This window comes from Lipotes vexillifer, unplaced genomic scaffold (genome assembly GCF_000442215.2).
Source record: "Lipotes vexillifer unplaced genomic scaffold, Lipotes_vexillifer_v1.1 scaffold916, whole genome shotgun sequence".
Classification (NCBI taxonomy): domain Eukaryota; kingdom Metazoa; phylum Chordata; class Mammalia; order Artiodactyla; family Lipotidae; genus Lipotes; species Lipotes vexillifer.
This window is the reverse complement of record NW_006798383.1, coordinates 4579993-4602677: the sequence shown is the minus strand read 5'-3', so window position 1 is coordinate 4602677 and position 22685 is coordinate 4579993. Positions and strand designations below refer to the sequence as shown.

General features: G+C 39.6%; 1 protein-coding gene across 1 annotated transcript in view; it reads right to left on the bottom strand.

Moving 5' to 3' along the window:
• Positions 1 to 1417: 1417 nt before the first annotated feature.
• CFAP58 (cilia and flagella associated protein 58) overlaps positions 1418 to 22685 on the bottom strand; it is a 110515-nt gene continuing 89247 nt past the window's right edge. Inside the window, exons 16-18 of the mRNA XM_007470461.1 lie at positions 8252 to 8371; positions 5492 to 5625; positions 1418 to 1529 (exon numbers count right to left, since the gene is read on the bottom strand). Of these exons, the coding sequence (XP_007470523.1) occupies positions 1418 to 1529; positions 5492 to 5625; positions 8252 to 8371 (366 nt within the window). The remainder of the gene's footprint in view (positions 1530 to 5491; positions 5626 to 8251; positions 8372 to 22685) is intronic.

Below are 22685 nucleotides of genomic sequence, written 5' to 3'. Positions count from 1 at the left end.
CATGGGGGATATAAATATCCCAGTTCCCTCACCCTGATGGGGACAACTCTGAGATGTGATTACATTGTCTCCAGAGCTCCCTGAAAGTTCCCAGCCAAAGTCTCCCACCATGGAACTTGACATTGAGCCTTAGGTTGGTCTCCTTCCCTTCCCTGTCCTACTTTCCCAACTCTTAGGATGTTTCCTGGGATCATTTCAGAATCAATCGCTTTCATGGCCATCATTGCATTGGGTCTGCTTCTGGCGGTGAACTGAGAGGGACAGCGGAAAATGATTTTAGATCCCTCTAAACTCCCACCTCTCTGGATAATCTAAACAAACATCTTGGGGCCATTAAGTCTCCTGCTCCTCTCAATGGGAACCTTAGTTCTGCAGCACAAATGGAATGATCTACTTATACCGTCCTTACTTATCCATGAGCTATTTACTCCTCAATTATTTTTTAAAAATTACAGAGGTCAAGTTATTGGGAGAGAGATGGCCAGAGTGTCCCACATAATATTACTGAATGAACACTCTAAACAAGGGAACTTTGAACTGATGCCCACATAACTGTGGCTTCAATACAAAGAAAATACAATGGATTCAGCGGCTCAAAATGCTGGCCTGCAGCCTGGAAGGCAAACAGATCTCTGTCCCATGTAACTGTTCTCCAAGTGTGAGGTCTAGAAAGGATAGACCTTCAATGGATACCAGCCCAAACCCCTCATTTTACAGTCTTGGTTCCTCTGAATCACATCTTTGGGTTAAACATTTCTCACAGTAGTTTTAAACTTTAATTATGTACTCTACCAAAGCAAAGATCAAAATCCCTACAAAGGTTCTTTTTATTTTTTATGATGAAGCATTTATTAGTATGTCTCTTTGGAATAGATTTTCATACCCCAGGCCTGAAAAGAACTTCCACATAGAAATCACTCTCAGAACACTTTTTAAATACTCGAGAGGGTGTCCTTTCTCATCTCATCAATGACTTGTTAATGAGGAAAAATTATAATAGATTCTTATTAATAAGAATGCATTGCATTTCAAAAACCTTTTTAAAAAATATAAAACCTATGCACCAATGTCTATAATAGAGACATTAGGATCCAAACTTTCATCCATACAGAGTATCTAGATGTGGTGCATTTCAAAATAAATCAATGTGGTAGTAACAAAAGATCTGCTTCATGGAATGGGTTGGCCTAACTGAACAGATATAATTACACTCTGTTAATATCCATGTGGACTATGTAGAATGTCATCACTCTTATATGTACATGACTATAATAGTTCTGCGTTTCTTTCCATCCTGGAATCTGAGGACTGATTTCCCTAAATGTCTGTGATACAAGGGATTTCAAAGAGATTCCTCCAAAATGTTCCAGAGTGAATTTCATGAGCTGTTCAGCTGGACCCAGCCAGCAGCTTGGAGTTAGGACTTCATCTTGGATGACTTGCTGAGGGGAAATCCACCCCCCGTAAAACGAGGGCCAGTTAGTTTGGCCATTGAGAAGGCATTCTCCATGCCTATTCTGTCCTTGTTCCTATAAGAGAGGAGGTGAAAGTTAACTTCCTTACCATCTTTTTCCTCTTCTATGTTTGACAGTTCTTAGGGTGAATTAGCCACTGAAAACTGCTTTGATCAAAGCTTCCAGTTTGAGACAAGGTGGTGGTTTAAATCTAATTAGGTGTTACTGATAACATAGAATTAGGCAGCCCCAAGGGCCCCTTAACAAAAGCCCCGCCCCACCAGGTGCCCCTGGGGGACTCGAGATGCTCCGTGAGCCCAGCTGGAAAGACACAATTAAATGTGCTTTCCTAATATGGATCTAAATACGGACAGAAGGCCTCATAATAGCTCAGACCCTGTGGACTGGAGGCTCCTGACTTGGAATCATCTTCCTATTTTATAAAGCATTTGTTTAGTTCCAAAGATCAGTCAGAAGAATCTTTCTCTTTCCTCAATTATAATGACTAATTCATCATTTATCAACTTTTATAATCCAAAGTTTCAGTGGAAACATAAATATTTATCACACACAAAAGGTATCTTCATCAAACTTGGACATTTATAAAATACAAATTTTCCTATAACTTTAGATGAGCAGCAGTTATTATTAGAAATAGTTTAAGATACGAGAAAAGCTGGGAAAGATAAATAAGATAGTACATTTGGCAATAGATAAAGGAAGTTCTAATCTAAAATCTACAATGTATCTTCTATGCAGATCTTCTTTAAATACCCACACACACACACACACACACACACACACACACACACACACACACATTCAGGTTTCCTGCAGAGGTATCTTAAATTTATACAAATTACCTATTGAATAATTAGGGTCTTATGGAAAACACCTTTGGAGTCCCTTTTTAAAAATAAAAACTGAGCAAACTACTAAGACTAAAACCAGTTAGATTTGGCTAATAGAAGTGATTTACTTCAGGGAAGAGAATTCTACCTTTTGCAAAAGAATCTGAATTGTACTGCAGACTCTAGACCAGCCTGGAGGTCCAGAGTAGGGGAGTCAAGGGCAGGTGGGTAGGGGTGCAGGTCAGGACTGGAGCATGATAAAAACAGGGTTTGAGAAAAGTGAAAAAAAAAAGGCAAAAAGGTAAAAATGATATGAGTTGCTTTTTTTTTCTTTTTTCTTTTTTTGGTGGTACGCGGGCCTCTCACTGTCGCGGCCTCTCCCGTTGCGGAGCACAGGCTCGGGACACACAGGCTCAGCGGCCATGGCTCACGGGCCCAGCCGCTCCGTGGCATGTGGGATCTTCCCGGACCGGGGCACGAACCCGTGTCCCCCGCATCGGCAGGCGGACTCTCAACCACTGCGTCACCAGGGAAGCCCTAGTTGCTATTTTATAAAGAGTATGTGTGAGGAGAATAGCCACAGTGATTATTCTAAATTATTCCATTTGAAAAGAACCTGCAGAGAATTTGTTAATCAATCCAGCTGTCCCTTAGCAGAATTGATTTCATTATTATAAAAGCCGTCCTCCATAAATAGGACAAAAGCTTTAGCCTTGAGTGGGTCCACCAAAGAAGATTCCTTCAAGTACTCTGACAATTTGTCTACCTCCTGACTGTTGCTAGTTGCAGGCAGTGCCCCCCTCCCCCTGCCCTCTCTCGCCTTAAATAACCTAAAATTTCCTCTCCGAAGGAACTTAAGCTTAATGCTTCTGGCCTGATCTAAGTTGACTAATGGGAATAATGTCTCCTTTATATGATCTTTTTAATGTATCTATAGACCATCTTAATGACTCCCTTCAGCCTTCTTCCTTCCAGTCTAAACCATCTCAGCACTTTTGTTCTTGCCTGGGGATATTTTCCTTCAGCTCCTTAATCTTTTTTTTTTCTTTTCCCTGTTCTCCCATGAACTCATAACTCTCTGTCTCCCTCCAGTTTATGGATCCCAACTAAATGGAACGACCAAATGATGCCCTAGCCAGGTCATATTGGCCACAAGGAATGAGGATTCAAGGCAAAGGCAGAGTCTAGAGCAGTGCTATCTGAGAACTTTCCATGATGGTGGAAAAGCTCTGTATCTGAGCTGCCCAATGTGGCATCCACTAGCCACACATGGCTACTAAGTAGGTGAAATGTGACTAGTGCAATTAAGGAACTAAATTTCTAATTTGATTGAATTGCAATTCACTTTAATTTAAATAGCCACAAGTGGCATACTGCCCGGGGGCAGTGCAATTCTAGTGGATGGGCCATTGGGAGGGAATGAGCTATCAGAGGGGTGTCCCTCTGTCAGCATGCTCCCTGTGTCCAAAAAACTGTGTGTGCTTGGCCGGGGGATCAATAAGGTCAATGGAAACTAGGCCAAATCCCAGGGCCAAGGCAGGGGAGTTAATTAGCTCTGGGAAGGCAATTAACTGTTTAGCCAAGCCAGCTGTTTATAACTGTTTCAACTGGACCACTGGTCTCCAAAATGGAGTGTGTGAACTCTACAAGATGAGTGGGATGACCTGTTGGCAAGTGGCAAGAAGATATTAGAGATTCAATATTTTATCTTTGAAAATTAAAAATCTTTCTTTACTAATAATTACTCACAAAGTGACAATAGTATTTGTGTGTACTTTATAAATTAAAATATATTGGAGGTAAAAAACTATTCCAAAATAGTATTTTTTTAATTTTAAAAACTATATGCATATATATTAGGGGGGCTGCAAGTTCAAAATTGTTTTACTGATAAGGGTGCACACTCAGAAAGTTTGAAGGCCACAGAGCTAGACAATTGCCTCACGTGGAAACTAGACATGACATTTGATAAGCACAACTTTGGTGTCCTAAAAGAAAACTAGTGTTTCTACTCCAACATTCATTCAATTCACATCATTAACATCGGTGGTTCTCAAACATCAGTGTGCATGGAATTCACCTAGAGAGCAATTAAACTGCAGATTTTTGAGGCCCATCCAGAACCTGCTGAATCCAAATATCTGGGAATGGGGCCTAGGAACACGCATGTTTAGTAAATCTCACCAGTGATTCCGCATCAGATAGTTGCTAGACCCACACATTAAGCCAGACCCATCTAAATTAGCTATAGTTTTTAGCAATATTTTAGACTACCAAGGAACTGGCATCTAAATGTGGAATGGGGGAATATTCTGATAGACAAAAAGGATAGATTTTTACTGGCAAATGAATTCGCATCCAGCTACTTTAAGTAGCTGTTTGCCACTAATGGATTATTGGTGGATGCGTTCAAACCCTGTTTCACCATGTCCTTGAAACGCCCATGTGGATGAAATATCAAGCCTGACTTTCAACTCACAACGTGAGCCTCTACAGAATGAACAAGATGATTTGGGCAATGCACACAGCCAAGGTTCAAACCTGCTGATGCATCTGGGCCCACTCACTCACCCCAGGATTAGGCAAACAATAACAAAGTGAAGAGAACATTTACTCTTCAACACGTAGGTATCCTGAAACCCCAAATATTCACCTTATATCCGCATTATCATCTCCTATAAGAATGCTCATGCTAATACCCTACAGCAGATACTGAAGTCAGGTACTAGGCATAGAAATGGTTCAGAGACAGTTTATCTAAAGCATAGGTGAAAATTACTTGTGAACTGCTCATAATTACAGTGGTTTTAAATGTGAATATGATTCAGCCCATACAAGGCTAATCGTGAACCTCCTTTGCAGACATAGTTATGGAATGATTATCTCCGAACCGTGAGAACAGTGTGGGGAAAAAAAATCACACTAGGTTTCCTCTGCTCCACACGAGGTCCACCAGTGAGCTGATATTAATGAATCCCTGTTAGGGTCCTAAGGAGGGGTCTCAGTATCAAAGGAGATGCCCATCTTGCTCTAACACCAGCCCACTGAGCGACCTGTAGAAAGTAATTTGCTCACCCCTGACTTAGTTTACCCCAGTGAAGTCTGTGACTCTGTGACTGTCTTCAATTATTTTCTTATCAGGAGTTAACAGGCACAACAGAACTAGAACATTTGACTAATTCTTACTTCTGAATGTATTCTTTACGTTTCTGAGCAAGGTATTTCTTCTTTAAGTTCAGCAGTTCATTGCTAAGTTTCTCGATCTCATACTTATATTCTCGGCTCTGTGATTCATACATATTCAGTTCTGAAGACAAAACCTAGCGTGACAAATAAAGCAGCATTAACAGAAGATGCGCAGTGAGACAATATCCTTTTCTGAAAAATCTTTTTAATCTGTGGCCACTTACCTCAGTGAGGCTAGAGATACAAAACCATGCCCAGGTTTAAACCACAGTTAATCCACACACTTCTACCAGTTCAAGGTCTGTATCTGGGTAAAAATCTGACGGAGGTCTGAAGACTCATAATCCAGTGGCAAACAATGGAACCTCATTCCCCTTCTTTAAAGGAGAACTATCAGGCACATGCAAACAGGCTCACGTATGAGTGGTATAATGTGGTTCAAGAATACTGTGAGTCGAAACAGAAAAACTCCCAGACGTACAGCATAAAATTGCCTTTAAAGCCTTTTTTAAATAAAGCATTCAGAAAAGTCATTGCAAGGGAGCGTGACTCATCTGAGGATTATTGTAAAAATTACTCAGAATCATCCTGCCCCCACCACCACTCAGTAGGTATTCAATTTATATGTTTTCCAAAGAGGGAATTTACTCACCTAAACGGATGTGTAGAGCACACTAAAGAGAGGGGTACCCCCAACCAAAACCAAGGGGAAAAAAGGGAGGCTACTGTCCTAAGGGGCATGCGATAGATTTGATTTGTTTTTCATCTAGTTCTGCATTTTTTAAAAAATTTGCATAAAAGACAGATCTTTATTTTTCGAGTGTTCGTCCGCTTCTGAACTCTTTCCTCTTAACTGCTGTGAAAAGGATTCTGACGATGTTATCATGAGCTAAAGAATATGCTTTTCATGTTGGAAGAAAAACTGTCTTCAGCCATAAAAAGAAACAAAATTGAGTTATTTGTAGTGAGGTGGATGGACCTAGAGTCTGTCATACAGAGTGAAGTAAGTCAGAAAGAGAAAAACAAATATTGTATGCTAACACATATATATGGAATCTAAAAAAAAAAAAAAGTTCTGAAGAACCTAGGGGCAGGACAGGAATAAAGACGCAGACGTAGAGAATGGACTTGAGGACACGGGAGGGGGAAGGTTAAGCTGTGATGAAGCGAGAGAGTAGCATTGACATATATACACTACCAAACGTAAAATAGATAGCTAGTGGGAAGCAACTGCATAGCACAGGGAGATCAGCTCGGTGCTTTGTGACTACCTAGAGGGGTGGGATAGGGAGGGTGGGAGGGAGAAGCAAGAGGAAGGAGATATGGGGATATATGTATATGTATAGCTGATTCACTTTGTTATACAGCAGAAATTAACACACGATTGTAAAGCAATTTTACTCCAATAAAGATGTTAAAAAAAAAAAAGTTAAACTCTTAGGAACAAAGACCTTGTTTCCAAACAATGAATATGGAATTTCCTAAAACAGCCCAGATAATGAGGACAAACTGGTGGACAGGCTTGGTATTATCCACCCCTGAATCTTCCACCAGGGGTCACATGTCATTCAGAGCAAAAATGTGGATATCCTCAGATAAAGGCTTAAAGTAACAAAAGTCTGCTATGAACCACTGAATACAATCCAGCGCTAAGTATGCCTATTTGAGAGTAGTGTAAAGACATGTGCTTTTCTAATTTACACCCACCCCTGAGAAAATAAGTTTTTATTTTATTTGATATATTCAATTGTTTAAAGGGATGAAAATAATCAAAAGATTATGCCTCCTGCAAAACACAAATTATGTCTCAGGATACTCATGTAAAATGAATGCTTAACAGTGATAAGTTGAAAATTAATGCTCTCATTACATTTCTGTTTCATCTGCCCTTTTTAAGTAAAAGGATGAGATTTTACAACATTGTATTTGTGAAAGGATTAGTACTATATTAGTAGCATGGCATCTATTTTACCCCAGGCAGAAAGGCAATGATTATTACCATCATTGCACAGGAAAGTGACAGAATTCAGCTGGCATATGCTACATTCTGTGCATGTGTGTGTATAAGGCTTCCCTAACATGCCAAGAATATCTAAGTACTTTTAGGAGGTAAAGCTGAGGATATAGTGGGAACATACAGTTTTTGAGAAAACTTTAAAAAGGCACGTATAATACTAAAATATTCCATCTCCCCAGCTAACGTTCTTATGTCACTTAGAAGGGAACTTACGCTAACAGAATCCTAAAATGATTTTACTTTCCTTTCATGGCTTCTTATTTCATAGATGGTCATGAAGCAAGGTTTCTGGGGACTGGGGAGTAGCCTGTGTTTTGTGTACATGTATTTCAGGCAGAATGAATAGTAAAAACCTGCTTTGACACAATGATCTGCTTCAGCGGGCAGTGGTGTTAAAATATTCCCTCTGTTCTTTCCCACCATTCGAATCCTCTAAATCATCTTGAGATAATCTATACAAACCTTGTTCTCCGAATTTCTATCCCATTGCCATCATCCTCTCCCCAGCTCTTTCTCCACTTGTTCATCTCCCTGTTTTGTGGGAGTCTATTAGCTTAGGAGCGGAGGGGTAGCTTTAAGGCTTGCCCTGTGTCTCCCGGGACTGGAACACTAAAAAAGCTGATATCAAAGGAGGACAGGATTTGGGAGACTGGCTCCTTGTGCTGAGGCAGTAGACTTGTCCACGGGTATTCCCCAGAGTGTGTCTGTCCTTCAGCCAGGAAGAAGCAGAGGCTACCACTTACTTTAAGCTGCTTGGTCTTCTCCCGCAGCGTGTGGCGGTAGATCTGTAGCTGCTCTGCAGCCTCAGGCCCAGGCTGCCGGGCCAGGATGTGCTTTAGTTCCACATACAATTTCTCCTTTTCCTGGTGGAGAGTATAACCACAAGTGGAGATAAATAACCACATCAAGACAAGGGAAGTGCCTTTAACAGCATGGTCAGGATGATTTGGGATCATCCTAAGGTCCTTACCAGCTCCACACTGATTACATTCACACGTAGATTCATTCAATCAAGCATCAAGCCACATAGGGACCCGCACTGCCCACCAGCAGGCCAGCAGCAGCCTTGCAACCCCCACGTTGAGTGGCAAACCACGTGGGAAGCCTACCCTGCCCTCCAGGGGACTTGCAACAACTGCATGAGGAATGGCCTCCCAGCCAGCCTGGCCAGGGGCCAGCTCCACCTACCAACATGCCCACAGTAGTCAGCCCTGCCACAACAGAAGGACACATGCAGTCCACAAAGGGGGCACCACTAGAGCATACAGCTCTGGTGACCAGAGGGGAGTGTGTTGCTGGGCCCTAAAGGATATCTCCTACATAAGGCAACTTCCCCAAGATTGGAAAATGTAACTGATGTACCTAACACATAGAAATGAACACAGAGAATTGGGCAAAATGAGGAGACAGAGTAATATATTACAAATGAAGGAACAAGACATAATCTCAGAAAAAGAACTAAAGGGAGTGGAGATAAGTAATCTATCCAAAAAAGGGCTCAAGGTAATAATCATAAAGATGCTCACTGAACTTGGGAGAAGAATGTATGAACACAGTAAGAATTTCAACAAAGAGAGAATATAAAGAAGAACCAAACACAGCTAAAGAATACAATAACTGAAATTAAAAATACACTAGAAGGAATCAACAGTAGATTAGATGGTACAGAGGAACTATAAACCAGAAGACAGAGTAGTGGAAATTACAAAGCTGAACAGAAAAAGGGATTTAAAAAAAATAAGGATAGTTTAAGAGACCTCTGGTATAACATCAAGTATAATAACATTTGCATTATAGGGATCCCAGAAGGAGAAGAGAGAGAGAAAGGGGCAGAGAAAATATTTGAAGAAATAATAGCTGAAAACTTCCCTAACCTTGGAAAGAAAAGACATCCAGGTCCAGGAAGCACAGAGAGTAGTCTCAAACAGAATCAACCCAAAGAGGACCACACCAAGACACACTGTAATTAAAATGGCAAAAATTAAAGATAAAGAGAGAATATTTAAAAAGCAAGAGAAAAGCAACTAGTTATATACATGGGAATTCCATTAAGATTATCAGCTGACTTTTCAGAAGAAACTTTGCAGGCCAGAAGGGAGTGACACAATATATTCAAAGCAATGAAAGGAAAAAACTTACAGCCCAAAATTCTCTACCCAGAAAGGTTATCATTTAGATTTGAAGGAGAGATAAAGAGTTTTACAGATAAGCAAAAGCTAAAAGAGTTTAGCACCATTAAACGGGCTTTAAAAGAAATGTTAAAGGAATTTTTCTAGGTGAAAAGGAAAAGGATACAACTAGAAATATGAAAATTATGAAAGGAAAGATCTCACTGGTAAAGCTAAACATACAGTGAAGGTAGTAAGTCAACAATGTATAAAGCTAGTAGGAAGGCTGTAAGATAAAAGTAGTAAAATCATCTACATCACAATATGTAGTTAAGAGATACACAAAACAAAAAGATGTAAAATATGACATCAAAAACATTAACCGTGGTAGGTGGGAAATGAAAATGTAGGCTGATTAGAATGCATTCAAACTTAAGAGATCAGCAACTTAAAATAATCACATATATATATCACATATATATAATAATATATAATAATAGATACACACACAAAAAAAGAGAAAGGCATTCAATCGTAACACTACAGACAGTCATCAAATCACAGGGGAAGAGAGCAAAAGAAAAAGAAAGGAACAAAAAACTTTAAAAAAAGAAATTAACAAAATGGCAATAAGTACATACCTATCAATAATTAAATGTAAATGGACTAAATGCTCCAATCAAAAGACATAGAGTAGCTGAATGAATACAAAAACAAAACCCAAATGTACGCTGCCTACAAGAGACTCACTTCAGATTGAAAGACACACACAGACTGAAAGGGGATAGAAAAGAAATAATAAAGATCAGAGCAGAAATAAATGAAATAGAGAAATAATAAAGAATCAGAGCAAGGACAGCCATCTGCTGGTTCACCTGTTGGATGTCCCAGAGGGTAACCACGGGCAGTGTAATGGGAGTGCTGTCCAGCCATCATATGATGCTGTCAGATATGCCAGACAGATGTTGCTCAACGTCACAAGGCAGGCAGATGATAACCTCGCAGAAGGGACCACAGCGATAAGTTGCCATGGCAGTGCACTATGGTCAGCTTTTCCTGCTTATATTCTCTCACCTTGAAGTTTCCCTGTTACCTGGTTCTTTCATTCACAGTCACATGGAGGGCAGGAAGTGCATCACTGGAAGTGGAAACGTCATCAAAGGACAACAGGGCAGGGCTAGGGTTGGGGTTAACCTCACCAAAGGGAGTGAGCAGGGCCACCTTTGAAGAGAGAGAGAGAGAGAGAGGACCCAAATAAACAAAAATTCAGAAATGAAAGAAAAGTTACAACCAACACCACCAAAATACAAAGGATCATAAGAGATTACTACAAACAATTAGATGCCAGTGAAATGGACAACCTAGAAGAAATGGATAAATTCCTAGAAACATACAATCTCCAAAACTGAATCATGACAGAAGAAATAGAAAATATGAACAGACCAATTAATGAAATTTAATCAGTAATAAAAAATGTCCAACAAAGAAAAGTCCAAGATCAGATGGCTTCACAGGTGAATTCTACCAAACATTTAAAGAAAAGTTGATACTTATTACTATCAAGCTACTCCAAAAATCTGTGGAGGAAGGAACACTTTTGTTTTTTCATTTTTAAATTTTATTTTTTTATTCATCAGTGTATACATGTCAATCTCAATCGCCCAACTCAGCACACCACCATCCCCACACCCCCGCGGATTTCCCCCCTTGGTGTCCATACGTTTGTTCTCTAAATATGTCTCAACTTCTGCCCTGCAAACCGGTTCATCTGTACCATTTTTCTAGGTTCCACATATACGTGTTAATAAAGGATATTTGTTTTTCACTTTCTGACTTACTTCACTCTGTATGACAGTCTCTAGATCCATCCACATCTCTACAAATGACTCAATTTCGTTCCTTTTTATGGCTGGGTAATGTTCCATTGTATACATGTACCAAAACTTCTTTATCCATTCATCTGTTGATGGGCATTTAGGTGGCTTCCATGACCTGGCTATTGTAAATAGTGCTGCAATGAACATTGGGGTGCATGTGTCTTTTTGAATTATGGTTTTCTCTGGGTATATGCCCAGTAGTGGGATTGCTGGATAATATGGTAATTCTATTTTTAGTTTTTTAAGGAACCGTCATACTGTTCTCCATAGTGGCTGTATCAATTTACATTCCCACCAACAGTGCAAGAGGGTTCCCTTTTCTCAACACCCTCTGCAGCATTTGTTGTTTGTACATTTTCTGATGATGACCATTCTATCTGGTATGAAGTGATACGTCATTGTAGTTTTGATTTGCATTTCTCTAATAATTAGTGATGTTGAGCAGCTTTTCACGTGCTTCTCGGTCATCTGTATGTCTTCTTTGGAGAAATGTCTATTGAGGTCTTCCACCCATTTTTGGATTGGGTTGTTTGTTTCTTTAATATTGAGCTGCATGAGCTGTTTATATATTTTGGAGGTTCCAAATATTTTCTCCCATTCGTTTCCAAATATTCGTTTCCAAATATTTTCTCCCATTCTGAGGGTTATCTTTTCGTCTTGTTTATGGTTTCCTTTGCTGTGAAAAAGCTTTTAAGTTTCATTAGGTCCCATTTGTTTATTTTGTTTTTATTTCCATTACTCTAGGAGGTGGATCAAAAAAGATCTTGCTGTAATTTATGTCAAAGAGTGTTCTTCCTATGCTTTCCTCAAAGAGTTTTATAATCTCTGGTCTTACATTTAGGTTTCTAATCCATTTTGAGTTTATTTTTGTGTATGGTGTTAGGGAGTGTTCTAATTTCATTCTTTTACATGTAGCTGTCCAGTTTTCCCACCACCACTTATTGAAGAGACTGTCTTTTCTCCATTGCATATCCTTGCCTCCTTTGTCATAGATTAGTTGATCACAGGTGCGTGGGTTTATCTCTGGGCTTTCTATCTTGCTCCATTGATCTATGATTCTGTTTTTGGGCCAGTGCCATATTGTCTTGATTATTGTAGCTTTGTAGTATAGTCTGAAGTCATGGAGTCTGATTCCTCCAGCTCTGTTTTTTCTCTCAAGACTGCTTTGGCTATTCGGGGGTCTTTTGTGTCTCCATACAAATTTTAAGATTTTTTGTTCTAGTTCCGTAAAAAATGCCATTGGTAATTTGATAGGGATTGCACTGAATCTGTAGATTGCTTTGGGTAGTATACTCATTTTCACAATATTGATTCTTCCAATCCAAGAACATGGTATATCTCTCCATCTGTTGGTATCATCTTTAACTTCTTTCATCAGTGTCTTATAGTTTTCTGCATACGGGTCTTTTGGCTCCTTAGGTAGGTTTATTCCTAGGTATTTTATTCTTTTTGTTGCAATGGTAAATGGGAATGTTTGCTTAATTTCTCTTTCAGATTTTTCATCATTAGTGTATAGGAATGCAAGAGATTTCTGTGCATTAATTTTGTATCCTGCTACTTTACCAAATTCATTGATTAGCTCTAGTAGTTTTCTGGTGGCATTTTTAGGATTCTGTATGTATAGTATCATGTCATCTGCAAACAGTGACAGTGTTACTTCTTTGCCAATTTGTATTCCTTCTATTTCTTTTTCTTCTCTGATTGCCATGGCTAGGACTTCCAAAACTATGTTGAATAACAGTGGTGAGAGTGGACATCCTTGTCTTGTTCCCGATCTTAGAGGAAATGCTTTCAGTTTCTCACCATTGAGAATGATGTTTGCTGTGGGTTTGTTGTATATGGCCTTTATTATGTTGAGGGAGGTTCCCTCTATGCCCACTTCCTGCAGAGTTTTTATCATAAATGGGTGTTGGATTTTGTCACAAGCTTTTTCTGCATCTATTGAGATGATCATATGGTTTTTATTCTTCAATTTGTTAATATGGTGTATCACATTGATCGATTTGCGAATATTGAAGAATCCCTGCATCCCTGGGATAAATCCCACATGATCATGGTGTATGATCCTTTTAATATGTTGTTGGATTCTGTTTGCTAGTATTTTGTAGAGGTTTTTTGCATCTATATTCATCAGTGATATTGGTCTATAATTTTCTTTTTTGTAGTATCTTTGTCTGATTTTGGTATCAGGAAGATGGTGGCCTTGTAGAATGAGTTTGGGAGTGTTCCTTCCTTTGCAATGTTTTGGAAGCATTTGAGAAGGATGGGTGTTAGCTCTTCTCTAAATGTTTGATAGAATTCACTTGTGAAGCCATCTGTTCCTGGACTTTTGTTTGCTGGAAGATTTTAATCACAGTTTCAATTTCATTATTTGTGATTGGTCTGTTCATATTCTCTATTTCTTCCTGGTTCAGACGTGGAAGCTTATACCTTTCTAAGAACTTGTTCATTTCTTCCAGGTTGTCCATTTAATTGGCATAGAGTTGCTTGTAGTAGTCTGTTAGGATGCTTTGTATTTCTGCGGTGTCTGTTGTAACTTCTCTTTTTTCATTTCTAATTTTATTGATTTGAGTCCTCTCCCTCTTTTTCTTGATGAGTCTGGCTAATGGTTTATCAATTTTGTTTATCTTCTTCTTTAGTTTTATTGATCTTTGCTATTGTTTTTTTTGTTTCTATTTCATTTATTTCTGCTCTGATCTTTATGATTTCTTTCCTTCCACTAACTTTGGGTTTTCTTTGTCCTTCTTTCTCTAGTTCCTTTAGGTGTAAGGTTAGATTGTTTATTTGAGATTTTTCTCGTTTCTTATGATAGGCTTGTATTGCTGTAAACTTCCCTCTTAGAACTGCTCTTGCTGCAACCCATACGTTTTGGATTGTGGCGTTTTAATTGTCATTTGTCTCTAGGTATTTTTTGATTTCCTCTTTGATTTCTTCAGTGATCTCTTGGTTATTTAGTAATGTATTGTTTAGCCTCCATGTGTTTGTGTTTTCTACATTTTTTTCCCTGTAATTCATTTCTAATCTCATAGTGTTGTCATCAGAAAACATGCTTGATATGATTTCAATTTTCTTAAATTTACTGAGGCTTGATTTGTGACCCATCCTGGAGAGTGTTCCGTGCACACTTGAGAAGAAAGTGTAATCTGCTGTTTTGGATGGAATGTCCTATAAATATCAATTAAATGTATCTGGTCTATTGTGTCATTTAAAGCTTGTTTTTCTTTATTAATTTTCTGTTTGGAGGATCTGTCCATCGGTGTAAGCAAGGTGTTAAGGTCCCCCAGTATTACTCTGTTACTGTGGATTTCCTCTTTTATAGCTGTTAGCAGTTGCCTTATGTAATGAGGTGCTCCTATGTTGGGCGCATATATATTTATAATTGTTATATCTTCTTCCTGGATTGATCCCTTGATCATTATGTAGTGTCCTTCCTTGTCTCTTGTAACATTCTTTATTTTAAAGTCTATTTTATCTGATATGAGTATTGCTACTCCAGCTATCTTTTGATTTCCATTTGCATGGAATATCTTTTTCCATCCACTCACTTTCAGTCTGAATGTGTCCCTAGGTCTGAAGTGGGTCTCTTGTAGACAGCATACATATGGGTCTTTTTTTTGTGTGTCCATTCAGCAAGCCTGTGTCTTTTGGTTGGAGCGTTTAATCCATTCACGTTTAAGGTAATTATCAATAAGTATTTTCCTATTCCCATTTTCTTAATTGTTTTGGGTTTGTTTTTGTAGGTTCTTTTCTTCTCTTGTGTTTCCCACTTAGAGAAGTTCCTTTAGCATTTGTTGTAGAGCTGGTTTGGTGGTGCTGAATTCTCTTAGCTTTTGCTTGTCTGTAAAGCTTTTGATTTCTCCATCAAATCTGAATGAGATCCTTGCCGGGTAGAGTAATCTTGGTTGTAGGTTCTTCCCTTTCATCACTTTAAGTATATTGTGCCACTCCCTTCTGGCTTGTAGAGTTTCTGCTGAGAAATCAGCTGTTTACCTTATGGGAGTTCCCTTGTATGTTATTTTTTGTTTTTCCCTTGCTGCTTTCCATAATTTTTCTTTATCTTTAATTTTTGCCAATTTGATTACTATGTGTCTCGGTGTGTTTCTCCTTGGCTTTATCCTGCATGGGACTCTCTGAGCTTCCTGGACTTGGGCAGCTATTTCCTTTCCCATGTTAGGGAAGTTTTCGACTATAATCTCTTCAAATATTTTCTCTGGTCGTTGCTCTCTCTCTTCTCCTTCTGGAACCCCTATAATGCAAATGTTGTTGCATTTAGTGTTGTCCCAGAGGTCTCTTAGGCTGTCTTCATTTCTTTTCATTCATTTTCTTCATTCTGTTCCACAGAAGTGAATTCCCGCATTCTGTCTTTCAGGTCACTTATCCGTTCTTCTGCCTCAGTTATTCTGCTATTGATTCTTTCTAGTGTAGTTTTCATTTCAGTTATTGTATTGTTCATCTCTGTTTCTTTGTTCTTTAATTCTTTTAGGTCTTTGTTAAACATTTCTTATTAAAGAAATGTTTGTTAAAACATTTCTTGCATCTTCTCGATCTTTGCCTCCATTCTTTTTCTGAGGTCCTGGATCATCTTCACTATCATTATTCTGAATTCTTTTTCTGGGAGGTTGCCTATCTCCACTTCATTTAGTTGTTTTTCTGGTGTTTTTCTTGTTCCTTCATCTGGTACAAAGTCCTCTGCTTTTTCATGTTGTCTTTCTTTCTGTGAATGTGGTTTTTGTTCCATAGGCTGCGGGATTCTAGTTCTTCTTGCTTCTGCTGTCTGCCCTCTGGTGGATGAGGCTTGTGTAAGTTTCCTGATGGGAGGGACTGGTGGTGGGTAGAGCTGGTTGTTGCTCTGGTGGGCAGAGCTCAGTAAAACTTTAATCCACTTGACTGTTGATGGGTGGGGCTGGGTTCCCTGCCTGTTGGTTGTTTGGCCTGATGCAACCCAACACTGGAGCCCACCTGGGCTCTTTGGTGGGGCTAATGACAGACTCTGGGAGGGCTCATGCCAAGGAGTACCTCCCAGAACTTCTGTTGCCAGTGTCCTTGTCCCCACGGTGAGCCACAGCCACCCCCCCCCCCCGCCTCTGCAGGAAATCCTCCAACACTAGCAGGTAGGTCTGGTTCAGTCTCCCCTGGGGTCACTGCTCCTTCCCCTGGGTCCTGATGCACACACTATTTTGTGTGTGCCCTCCAAGAGCGGAGTCTCTGTTTCCCCCAATCCTGTTGAAGTCCTGCAATCAATTCCCACTAGGCTTCAAAGTCTGATTCTTTAGGAATTCCTCCTCCCACTGCCAGACCCCCATGTTGGGAAGCATGATGTGGGGCTCAGAACCTTAACTCCAGTCGGGGGACTTCTGTGGTATAAGTGTTCTCCAGTCTGTGAGTCACCCACCCAGCATTTATGGGATTTGATTTTACTGTGATTGTGCCCCTCCTACCATCTCATTGTGGCTTCTACTTTGTCTTTGGACATGGGGTATCTTTTTGGTGAGTTCCAGTGTCTTCCTGTCGATGACTGTCCAGCAGCTAGTTGTTATTCTGGTGTTCTCGCAAGAGGGAGTGAGAGCACATCCTTCTACTCTGCCATCTTGCTTCCTCGAGGAAGGAACACTTCTGAACTCATTCTACAAGGCCAGCATCACCTTGATACCATGATCAAGTGGGACTTATCCCAGGGATACAAAGATGGATCAATACACACAAATCAATCGATGTGATACACCACATTAACAAACTGTAGAATAAAAATCATATGATCTTTTCAATAATGCAGAAAAAGCTTTTGACATTCAACATCTGTTTATTACAAAAACCTCAACAAAGTGAATATGGAGGGAATATACCTCAACATCATAAAGGCCATAAGTGACAAACCCAAAGCAAACTTGATGAAAAGCTGAAAGCATTTCCTCTAAGATCAGGAACAAGACAAGGATGGCCACTCTTGCCACTTTTATTCATCATAGTATTCGAAGTCCTAGCCACAGCAATTAGACAAGAAAAAGAAGTAAAAGAAATCCAAATTGGAAAGGAAGAAGTAAAACTTGACTGTTTGCAGATGACATGATACTGCATATATAGAAAACCCTTAAGAAGCTACCAAAAAACTACTAGAATACAGAAATTCAGTAAAGTTGTAGGATACAAAATTAATATACAGAAATATGCTGCATGTCTATATACTAATAACGAACTATCAGAAAGAGAAATTAAGGAAACAATCCCATTTAGAATGGCATCAAGAAGAATAAAATACCTAGGAATAAGTCTAACCAAAGAGGTTAAAGACTTATACTCTGAAAACTATAAGACACTGATGAAAGAAAATGAAGGTGGCACAAACAAATGGAAGGATATATCATACTCATAGATTGAAAGAATTAATATTGTTAAAATGACCATACTTCCCCAGGCGATCAACAGATTCACTGCAATCTCTATCAAAATACCAAAGGTATTCTTCACAGAACTAGAACAAATAATTTTAAAATTTGTATGGAAACACAAAAGACCCCCAACAGCTAAAGCAATCTTGAGAAAGAAGAACAAAGCTGGAGGTATTATGCTCCCTGATTTAAAACTATGCTGCAAAGCTGCAGTAATCAAAACAATATGGTACTGGCACAAAAACAGACACATAAATCAAGAATTGAGATCCCAGAAATAAACCCATGTTTATACGGTCAATTAATCTATGACAAAGGAGGCAAAAATATACAAAGGGGAAAAGACAGCCTCTTCAATAAATAGTGTGGGGAAAATTGGACAGGCACATGCAAAAGAATCAAACTAAACTCATTTATCAGACTTCCCTGGTGGTGCAGTGGTTGAGAATCTGCCTGCCAATGCAGAGGACACAGGTTTGAGCCCTGGTCCAGGAGGATCCCACATGCCGTGGAGCAACTAAGCCCATGTGCCGCAACTACTGAGCCGGCACTCTATAGCCCACGAGCCACAACTACTGAAGCCCATGCACCTAGAGCCCATGTTCCACAACAAGAGAAGCCACCACAATGAGAAGCCCATGCACTGCAATGAAGAGTAGCCACTGCTCACCACAACTAGAGAAAGCCCACGCGCAGCAACGAAGACCCAATGCAACCAAAAATAAATAAATTTAAAATATTAAAAAATAAGAACATAGAAAAAATAAATTGTATGCTTACCCACATAAAAAAACAAATTAAAAATAAATGAATTTTTTTAAAAAGTTGAAAAAAAAACAACTAATTTATCACACCATATACAAAAACAAACTAAAATGGATTAAAGACTTAAATGCAAGGCCTGAAGCCATAAAAACTCCTAGAAGAAAACACAGGCAGTAAACTCTTTGACATCAGTCTTTACAATATCTTTTTGGATCTGTTTCCTCAGGCAACGGCTACAAAACCAAAAAAAAACCAAACAAACAACAACAACAAAAAAAACAAATAGAACATGTATCAAACTAAAAAGCTTTTGCACAGAGAAGGAAACTATCAACAAAATGAAAAGGCAACCTACTTAATGGGAGAAGATATTTGCAAACAATATAATCAGCAAGGGGTTAATATCCAAAATATACAAAGAACTCATACAACTCAAATCAAAAAAAAACCCAAACAACTCTATTAAAAAACAGACAGAGGACCTGAATAGGCATTTTTCCAAAAATGACATACAGACGGCCAACAGACATATGATAAGATGCTCAACCTAACAAATCATCAGGGAAATGCAAATCAAAACCACAATGAGATACCACCTCACACCTATCAGAATGGTTAGCATCAAAAAAGACTATTAAAAAGTGTTGGTGAGTTTGTGGAGAAAAGGCAGTACTTGTGCACTGTAGTGGGACTGTAAATTGGTGTGGCCAATTTGTAAGTTGGAAAAGAGTGTGGAGGTTCCTCAAAAAATTAAAAATAGAACTACCATATGATCCAGGAATTTCACTTATGGGTTTTTACCTGAAGAAAACAAAAACACTAATTCAAAAAGATATATGCACACCAATGTTCACTGCTGCATTATTTATAATAGCCAAGATATGGAAGCAACCTAAGTGTCCATTGACAGATGATGGATAAAGAATATGTATTATATGTATACAAAGTGATATTACTCAGCCATAAAAAACTGAAATCTTGCAATATGCAACAACATAGATGGATCTAGACGGTATTATGCTTTGTGAAATAAGTCAGATAGAGAAAGACAAATACCGTATGATCTCACTTAAATGTAGAATCTATAAAACAAAATAAAACAGACTCATAGATACAAAGAACAAATAGGTGCTTGCCAGAGGGGAGGCGGGTAGGGGGAGGAAGAAATAGTTGAAGGGGATTAAGAGGTATGAACCATCAGTTATAAAATAAATAAGCCATGGGGATATAACATACAGCATAAGGAAAATGGTCAATAATATTGTAATAACTTTGTATGGGGACAGATGATTACTAGACTTAGTGTTGTGATCATTTCATAATATATGTAAATGTCAAATCACTATGTAGTACAGCTGAAACTAACATAATATTCTACATCAACCATATTTCAACTTTAAAAAGTTGTGCATATCCCAACCCTGATCAAGGGCCCAGGATGTGCTAGCACTTGGATACAAATAATAAGACAAATGAGGAAGAGACAGTCCCTCTCTTCCTAAACTTATATCACATGACTGAGAGACAAGGATGGTGACAGAAGATTTCTACAAAGTGTTGTGGCCAGTAAAAGCAGGGAGTGACTAACTGTTTGGAGGAGTTGGGGGAGAGTTCACAGAAATGTCACTTAAACTGTCCCTTGAAGAATGAGTAGGAGTTTTCCCCAAGCAGAGAGAGAAAAGAAGGGCTTTTTAGGCCAAAGTTCAGTGATAGGACAGGAGAGAGGTGAGTCCGGCTCAGCAGGTACACTAGGCAGGTACACGGAGAGAAAATGCTGGGTGCGCAGGTTGGCACATGCGATGTGGTTTGGGACCACATCCTTTAGGCAACTGGGACCCAAGGATAAGCCATGCCTGGGTTTGTCTTCAGAGGAATAACTCCAGCAGGAAAGCAGAGAACAGAGTGAGGGGACTGCTCAGGGGACCAGTACAAGCAGAAGATGAAGAAAGCTGGACCCAAGGCTGCTAGAATGGAAAGTAGGTAGATGTGAAGACATTTCTGAGGCAGAATCAGGGAGATTTGGTGAATGACCAGACAAGGGAGGAAGGAAGGAACAGGAGCAAGAGGACTTCAAAGTTGCTACTGTGGACACCTCAGGGAGTGGAGGTGTTGGCATTGGAGGCAGACAGGCTAGGAGAGGGGAAGATATAGGGAGAGGGGAAGGGAACTGTTACTACATTCTCTGCTCATGATCAGTGGGTTCCTGAAATGCTAAGCTTGAGGCCCTGTGAGACTATCTAGAAGAGAAGTTGAAAATAAGGTCTCAGACTTGAGAATTGAGGAGCATGTCGGAACTAGAGGTGGATCACATCCAGAGCCATGGGAGTGGATCTGTCTACTGGGATGGCTTACAGGGAGGGCCAAGGCAGCCAGATTTTTGAGAAAACTAGCATATAAGGGGTAGGTAGGTATGAGAGACCCAGAGAAAGAGAATGAGGGAGAATAATTTACCCCAAACCAAGAAAAGGCAGATGTTTAAAAAGGAAGGAAAGATCTGAATCGTCAGTGACATCAAAGGGGGTAAAGAGAAGAAACAGAAGAAGGACAGAAAACAGCCTCTGGGATGGGCTGTGAGGACCAAGCAACCTTGGTCAGAAAGGCTGGAGTAACAGGTGGGGGTAAAGGTCACAGAGACTGAAGAACAAGTCTGAAGTAAAAAAGAAGTGAGTCTCTTAAGAAACATGGCATGAGAAGAAATGAGATCTGGAACTGGTTTGAGGGAGTAGGTAAAAATCCAGAAACCTAAGATATACAAATTTGTAGAACTAAAAGAAAGGACTGCCTAGGATCCCAAAGCAAATCATAATTCTATGACTTATTTAAACCAATAAGCAATACAGAATTCCCATTTCTACCCTGAAGTTTAATTGCTTGTAATGTGTTTTCAGATCCTTGAACTAAAGATACTATACATGAGCCAAGATTTATTTCTAAGGCATCTCAATTCTGGACTCCCATTTCTCTGAACTGCAGTCATTTGAAGGAACACTGATAAAGACTAGCGTGTCAGGCTTCCCTGGTGGCGCAGTGGTTAAGAATCTGCCTGCCAGTGCAGGGGACATGGGTTTGAGCCCTGGTCTAGGAAGATCCCACATGCCGCGGAGCAACTAAGCCTGTGAGCCACAACTACTGAGCCTGCACTCTAGAGCCCACGAGCCACAACTACTGAGCCCACGTGCCGCAACTACTGAAGTCCATGCACCTAGAGCCCGTGCTCTGCAACAAGAGAAGCCACCGCAATAAGAAGCCCGTGCACTGCAACGAAAAGCAGCCCCCGCTCGCCGCAACTAGAGAAAGCCTGTGTGCAGCAAAGACCCAACACAGTCAAAAATAAATTTATAAAAATAAAAATTAAAAAAGACTAGCGTGTCTACTCATTTGTCTCTGTACTTTTACATTTACTTCCTTAAGGTAATTAATTATGTTTAAGGAAAAAACTATAAGTAAATGCCCTCTCATTAAATAAACCTCCAATCAACTGGAAACTAATTTTTACCTAATCTTACCATTGTCATCAAATAATCTGTTTTTGCCAGAGAACATAAATGTCATCTAAAAAATAGGTAAAAGAAAATTCATTAACCAGTCATTGTTACCATTTGTTTTAGTTTTCCCTAGCCGAATTATAGAAAATTTATAACAAATAACATGGCTCTACTTTCAAAAGAGTGTATGCAAGTTAAAAATTAGTCAGATGGGATAAGCTTCTGGAGAAACAAATATCAAGATAATACTCACGAGAGGACCCAAGATGGCGCGGAGGAGTAAGACATGGAGATCACCTTCCTCCCCACAAATACATCAAAAACACATCTACATGTGGAACAGCTCCTACAGAACACCTACTGAACGCTGGCAGAAGACCTCAGACTTCCCAAAAGGCAAGAAAGTCCTCACGTACCTGGGTAGGGCAAAAGAGAAAAGAATAAACAGAGACAAAAGGATAGGGACGGGACCTGCACCAGTGGGAGGGAGCTGTGAAGGAGGAAAGGTCTCCACACACTAGGAAGCGCCTTCGCGGGCGGGGACGGGGGTAGCGGG